This window comes from Astatotilapia calliptera, unplaced genomic scaffold (genome assembly GCF_900246225.1).
Source record: "Astatotilapia calliptera unplaced genomic scaffold, fAstCal1.2 U_scaffold_4, whole genome shotgun sequence".
Classification (NCBI taxonomy): domain Eukaryota; kingdom Metazoa; phylum Chordata; class Actinopteri; order Cichliformes; family Cichlidae; genus Astatotilapia; species Astatotilapia calliptera.
This window is the reverse complement of record NW_020535778.1, coordinates 196,693-203,897: the sequence shown is the minus strand read 5'-3', so window position 1 is coordinate 203,897 and position 7,205 is coordinate 196,693. Positions and strand designations below refer to the sequence as shown.

Sequence of the window (7,205 nt, the reverse complement as noted above, 5' to 3'; positions counted from 1 at the left end):
TTGGGAGGTATAACTTGTCTGTTAAGAAAATGTAAGCATTGTGGAAATGTGTTCACTGACTGCATATTGGGTGAACACGACATGAAATGTGTGAATGGTATGGCCACAACAGACCGATGCTGTGCTAATTGTGTTTAGAGTTTTGCAAATGTGACAACTGTTTGGACAAATGCTTGTTAGCGACTGTAAAAAACTGTAAAAAAAAAAAAACCCGGAAAAGATCGTTAAAACACGTAAGAAAAAAAAAGAAAGAAAAAAAGTTGGAAAAAGTCTAAAATCCCTGTTCACAAAAGGTGAAGAAGCGTAAAAACTGTTCAAAAAGTGAAAAAACAGTGTTTAAAAAAAACAGCAAAAAAGTGTGAAATGCTTCTCCAAAAATAGAAAAAAGGTTAGAAAAGTGTAAAAACTGTAAAAAAAACAGACAAAAAAACAACAGCAAAAACAAAAACGTGTAAAGCGATTGCCCAAAAAGAGACAGAATATTGGAAAATGTCCAAAACGAAATCAAAGGTTGAGAAAACTGTAAGAACCGTATCCAGAAAAGTTGAAAAAGTGAAAAAACTAGGTTGAGAACCCCCCCACCCCCCAAAAAAGACCGAAATCTGTGTGGCAAAACGGGAAGAAAGCTGCCAAAGTCGTGTCTCCGTCTTTGGTGTGGATACGATTTTTAATTAGGGCCTCCAAGCTAAGACTGAAAACCAAAAATCATATAAACTACAGTGAAACGAGCAAAAGTCGAAGTGGAACCCATCTGAAAAGAATTGTGTTTAAGGGTTCAGCAGGACTAGAGAACAATACCTGAACAAGTCTGCTGAAGCCCTTAAACACAGCCTCTCAGTGGGTAAAGAGTTTTCAACTTACCGTCAGAGGCTGAAGAAAAACTTGGGCACATAAGAGCCGATGTGTCCACACCGAAGCTGAGAGAGGCTGCTGAAGTGTTTTCAGCTTCGTGTGAGGCAAAACAGACAAGCCGCTATTCCCGAAGCTGAGCGGTCCCGAGAAATTTCCGTTTATTAATGTTGCATGTGTGAGCAGCATGTATGAGACACCTCTTTGCTCTCCGCTAGAATGGCTACACTCCGAATTACGTCACTGTTCTGGGGCGTGCTCTGCGTATGCGTCCTGGCTTGCACTGCTGAAGGCGAGCTCAGCGGTTCTTCACACACACGTGACAAAAAAGTCCCAGCTGAGTCTGGAAACAACGTCACTCTGACATGTCGAGCTCCAAACAACAAGTTCATAGTTGTGAACTGGAGCAGAGCTGATCTGGGAGAAGAATATGTGCTCTTGTACCGGGACGAGCACTTTGATACCACCAAGCAGCATCCATCTTTTAAGAAGCGGGTGGCTCTGCAGGACAGACACATGAAGGATGGAGACGTGTCTTTGATTCTGGACAATGCGACGACTGCGGATGCTGGAACGTACGAGTGTCGCGTCTTCATGGAAGAAACACGCTCGTGGGAATCTATCTGCACCTCACACCTGTTTCTGCTAGAAGATCAACCAGGAGGACTGAGAGGGGACGGAGTCAGAAGAGGACGTGCTGGACTGATAGCGAGCGCGTCACTTTGTGTTGTGCTTGTTGTTGTTGCTGTTGTTGCTTTTCTGACCTACAGAACACATGGACAGAGTCAGGATTCAGAGCGTCCTCCTGCTGAACTGCAGACTGTCTGAAATGTCTCAGAGCGTTTTGCAGATGAACTTTGAGTCTCCTGCTGCTGAGCAGAGACAGACAGCATTCAGCAACACTCCACACAGACCACTGATTTCACTCTGACACTACAGGAAGGACTTCATCATCCTGCGGGCTGACGAGTACATTTACTGTAAATATTTTTCCCCTATTGTCTATGAGACTGACCAATAGGAGCAGAAAGTACTCAGCTGAGCCAAACTTTAAGCAGCTGTTACTGAACCCAGCCTCAGTGAGAATGAACTGTTCTGTCCAACACAAGCTTCATGTTGGAAACATCAGCAGGTCTCTTCTCTGACTCAGTCCAGCTGATTATTTGTCTTTGCAGGCTGATAATCCCGATGTTTCTACACTAATGTGTAAAACATCAGTTTCTCGGTTTCAGATTATTATTTATTTGTACCACTTTGTTATTTTCCATTTTAAAGGATTCAATAACTGTCAGATAACCCAGGAAATTACACGAACGTGTCAGTGTGCAGCAGTTATTAGTTTTATTGTGTTCTCTGTTGTGAGTTGTAAAGATTTAAAGCAGAATATATTGTTGTAAATGATTATTTGTGGATTATCAAATTTTCCTTCACAATAAAGTCAAATGTAACTAAAGTATTAGACAAACTGCAGCAACTCCTTTAGGAATACTTTCACATCCTGATGTAAAAGTTGTGTTTTTAAATCAAATATGAATTTTGAGACACTTATGATGCACATTTGCTGATGAATGCAGCTTGAAGCTTTGAGACTGTTTCATTACTTGTTTAAGATTTTATTCATGTTTTTCATTCAAAATGTAAAAGAATAAAGAGAATAAATGTGACAATCATCACTTGACTGGTTTGCTTCTGCTTCATGTGTTATTTTTTGTTGTCTTTGTTAGCACCCTTCATGCTTGGGGTCGATTCTGTAGGAGTCAATTTGACAATTGTTTTCTGATTGTACAGAAAAACTGCATTTAAACCAAGTGCTCCTTGAGATATCTTTGTCTAATAATTACGTTTATCTGATGTTCCGAACAATGTAAATGTATAAAAAAAAATTTTTTTTTAAAAGAACTCTGGAAATGGGGAATACTTTTCAAAACCACTGTACTCCACCGACTGTAGTGGATCGTCACGCAGGCACCCACTAATCATGACTCATGCTTTCAGGTGGATTGAGAGATTTGGGATGTTCCTGGGGGTTGGTAATATATATTAAAAAGGAAAACCCACCCAGTCTCTCACGTTGGACCTGTTACTGTAATCAGAGACAACATGAAGCTCTGCTCTGCCACCACAGTCTGAAGCAGGAATAAGGTTTGACAGAGAGCTTCCTCTGTGACAGGATAATATGTTGAAGTTTCTTCTTGTTTCTGCTTTATGTTCACAGAGTAGGTGAATTTATCACTCAGTGTAATGCAGACAGCAGCGTGTGGACACACTGAGAGGCCCACTCCTGTTTTTCTCTGTTACTGACTCACAGGAACATCCCAGATGTCTCAATCCACCCGAAAGCATGAGTCACGATCAGTCACTGAGAACCACGTGACGATGATCTTTCCATCCATCTGACAAACATGTCTCAGAATATGTTTTCAAAGCTGAATCCAGGTCTCCTTGACTTCTGTCACCACACACAGACATGGCATGTATAGTTTCAACACTCCCTCAAACCCCCATCTTCTTTTATTTGAGCCACACTGGTTCATCTAAAGCTGATCTCAATAGCTACAAAACAAATTTGACCCAGAAGAGACTTTGTGTGCTTTTGATCGGTAGGCCCACCAAACTCCTTCACAGGAAGCTGATTTCAGCTCTCTGACAAACAACGTCTTGATCCCTGATCCGATGAATCTCACGCAGTAGATAATGCAGGGTTCTGGAGCTGAGGTGGGTGAGAGGACTCGCCCAGCCTGACTGCCTTGTTGCACAGGAGTCTTTGCTGCTTGGCCTGATACGAAGAAACCTGAGTAGCCCTGCAGGCCAATTCTGAGTCACACCTCTTATGGCAGCTCCCCTCTCGATCGTGACGATGATGATGATGAACACCTCTGGGCATCCAAGTTTATACTTTACCCCATTCACATCCCATTCTCTTGCTCTCCCTCTAATATCAAGTCAACCAATTAGGTTTTGACATAAGATTCACTGATCTTCAGCCCCACCTTATTATCCTCTCCATCTCTGACCTTTCACCCACTTTTAACTAAGACAAAGGTCATTTCATGCCTTTATTCGGTTCATTAGCATTTCATTCACTTTAGCAGAATCCCTTTAAAACCAAATTTTCCCTTTTAAAACTACTCAGACTTCAGCAGTTTATTTGATCACGTCAACAAAGAGACTCTAAATGTAAGAAGAAACAGCACGATAAGTGACACTTTTCACATTTACTTTTTATTCTTTCAATTCAGCTTTCCAAAAAGTATTAATGCCTGAACATTCACACAATGTAATCAAATAAAGTTTCACTTTACATTTCAGACTGCAATAACCTGAGAGAGAGAGAGATAAGATAAAACTTTATTAATTCCTCGGGTGGGTTCCTCTGGGAAATTCGGTTCACAAACACATTTTTTTATTTGCTTTTTACACACAAGAAACTGTAAAACCCAGAGCGCAAAAACAGAGGTTCAGGAAAATCTGTGTCCACAGTCAGCGAAGAAGTGTAAAAACTGTTGAAAGGGAGAAAAGAGGAAAAACTTTGTTAAAAAAAAAAAACCCGGAAAAGATCGTTAAAAGACGTAAGAAAAAAAAAGAAAAAAAGTTGGAGAAAGTCTAAAATCCCTGTTCACAAAAGGTGAAGAAGCGTAAAAACTGTTCAAAAAGTGAAAAAACAGTGTTTAAAAAAAACAGCAAAAGTGTGAAATGCTTCTCCAAAAATAGAAAAAAGGTTAGAAAAGTGTAAAAACTGTGTAAAAAAACAGACAAAAAAACAACAGCAAAAACAAAAACGTGTAAAGCGATTGCCCAAAAAGAGACAGAATATTGGAAAATGTCCAAAACGAAATCAAAGGTTGAGAAAACTGTAAGAACCGTATCCAGAAAAGTTGAAAAAGTGAAAAAACTAGGTTGAGAACCCCCCCACCCCCCAAAAAAGACCGAAATCTGTGTGGCAAAACGGGAAGAAAGCTGCCAAAGTCGTGTCTCCGTCTTTGGTGTGAATACGATTTTTAATTAGGGCCTCTAAGCTAAGACTGAAAACCAAAAATCATATAAACTACAGTGAAACGAGCAAAGGTCGAAGTGGAACCCATCTGAAAAGAATTGTGTTTAAGGGTTCAGCAGGACTAGAGAACAATACCTGAACAAGTCTGCTGAAGCCCTTAAACACAGCCTCTCAGTGGGTAAAGAGTTTTCAACTTACCGTCAGAGGCTGAAGAAAAACTTGGGCACATAAGAGCCGATGTGTCCACACCGAAGCTGAGAGAGGCTGCTGAAGTGTTTTCAGCTTCGTGTGAGGCAAAACAGACAAGCCGCTATTCCCGAAGCTGAGCGGTCCCGAGAAATTTCCGTTTATTAATGTTGCATGTGTGAGCAGCATGTATGAGACACCTCTTTGCTCTCCGCTAGAATGGCTACACTCCGAATTACGTCACTGTTCGGGGGCGTGCTCTGCGCATGCGTCCTGGCTTGCACTGCTGAAGGCGAGCTCAGCGGTTCTTCACACACACGTGACAAAAAAGTCCCAGCTGAGTCTGGAAACAACGTCACTCTGACATGTCGAGCTCCAAACAACAAGTTCATAGTTGTGAACTGGAGCAGAGCTGATCTGGGAGAAGAATATGTGCTCTTGTACCGGGACGAGCACTTTGATACCACCAAGCAGCATCCATCTTTTAAGAAGCGGGTGGCTCTGCAGGACAGACACATGAAGGATGGAGACGTGTCTTTGATTCTGGAGAATGTGACGACTGCGGATGCTGGAACGTACGAGTGTCGCGTCTTCATGGAAGAAACACGCTCGTGGGAATCTATCTGCACCTCACACCTGTTTCTGCAAGAAGATCAACCAGGAGGACTGAGAGGGGACGGAGTCAGAAGAGGACGTGCTGGACTGATAGCGAGCGCGTCACTTTGTGTTGTACTTTTTGTTGCTGTTGTTGCTTTTCTGACCTACAGAACACATGGACAGAGTCAGGATTCAGAGCGTCCTCCTGCTGAACTGCAGACTGTCTGAAATGTCTCAGAGCGTTTTGCAGATGAACTTTGAGTCTCCTGCTGCTGAGCAGAGACAGACAGCATTCAGCAACACTCCACACAGACCACTGATTTCACTCTGACACTACAGGAAGGACTTCATCATCCTGCGGGCTGACGAGTACATTTACTGTAAATATTTTTCCCCTATTGTCTATGAGACTGACCAATAGGAGCAGAAAGTACTCAGCTGAGCCAAACTTTAAGCAGCTGTTACTGAACCCAGCCTCAGTGAGAATGAACTGTTCTGTCCAACACAAGCTTCATGTTGGAAACATCAGCAGGTCTCTTCTCTGACTCAGTCCAGCTGATTATTTGTCTTTGCAGGCTGATAATCCCGATGTTTCTACACTAATGTGTAAAACATCAGTTTCTCGGTTTCAGATTATTATTTATTTGTACCACTTTGTTATTTTCCATTTTAAAGGATTCAATAACTGTCAGATAACCCAGGAAATTACACGAACGTGTCAGTGTGCAGCAGTTATTAGTTTTATTGTGTTCTCTGTTGTGAGTTGTAAAGATTTAAAGCAGAATATATTGTTGTAAATGATTATTTGTGGATTATCAAATTTTCCTTCACAATAAAGTCAAATGTAACTAAAGTATTAGACAAACTGCAGCAACTCCTTTAGGAATACTTTCACATCCTGATGTAAAAGTTGTGTTTTTAAATCAAATATGAATGGTTGAGACACTTATGATGCACATTTGCTGATGAATGCAGCTTGAAGCTTTGATGAGACTGTTTCATTACTTGTTTAAGATTTTATTCATGTTTTTCATTCAAAATGTAAAAGAATAAAGAGAATAAATGTGACAATCATCACTTGACTGGTTTGCTTCTGCTTCATGTGTTATTTTTTGTTGTCTTTGTTAGCACCCTTCATGCTTGGGGTCGATTCTGTAGGAGTCAATTTGACAATTGTTTTCTGATTGTACAGAAAAACTGCATTTAAACCAAGTGCTCCTTGAGATATCTTTGTCTAATAATTACGTTTATCTGATGTTCCGAACAATGTAAATGTTTAAAAAAAAATTTTTTTTAAAAGAACTCTGGAAATGGGGAATACTTTTCAAAACCACTGTACTCCACCGACTGTAGTGGATCGTCACGCAGGCACCCACTAATCATGACTCATGCTTTCAGGTGGATTGAGAGATTTGGGATGTTCCTGGGGGTTGGTAATATATATTAAAAAGGAAAACCCACCCAGTCTCTCACGTTGGCTCACATGTAACTAAAGTATTAGACAAACTGCAGCAACTCCTTTAGGATTACTAATTTATTAATGCCTGAACATTCACACAATGTAATCAAATAAAGTTTC

The 7,205-nt window shown here is 40.9% G+C and overlaps 2 protein-coding genes across 2 annotated transcripts; both read left to right on the top strand.

Annotated features, from left to right (window-relative positions):
- Positions 1–425: 425 nt before the first annotated feature.
- LOC113018086 (uncharacterized) lies at positions 426–2,339 on the top strand. Its single transcript, XM_026161155.1, has one exon. The coding sequence runs from the start codon at positions 1,069–1,071 to the stop codon at positions 1,675–1,677; it is 609 nt and encodes a 202-aa protein (XP_026016940.1). The 5' UTR covers positions 426–1,068; the 3' UTR covers positions 1,678–2,339.
- Positions 2,340–4,597: 2,258 nt separating this feature from the next.
- Positions 4,598–6,577, top strand: LOC113018088 (uncharacterized). Its single transcript, XM_026161157.1, has one exon. The coding sequence runs from the start codon at positions 5,249–5,251 to the stop codon at positions 5,852–5,854; it is 606 nt and encodes a 201-aa protein (XP_026016942.1). The 5' UTR covers positions 4,598–5,248; the 3' UTR covers positions 5,855–6,577.
- The last annotated feature ends 628 nt before the right edge of the window (positions 6,578–7,205 follow it).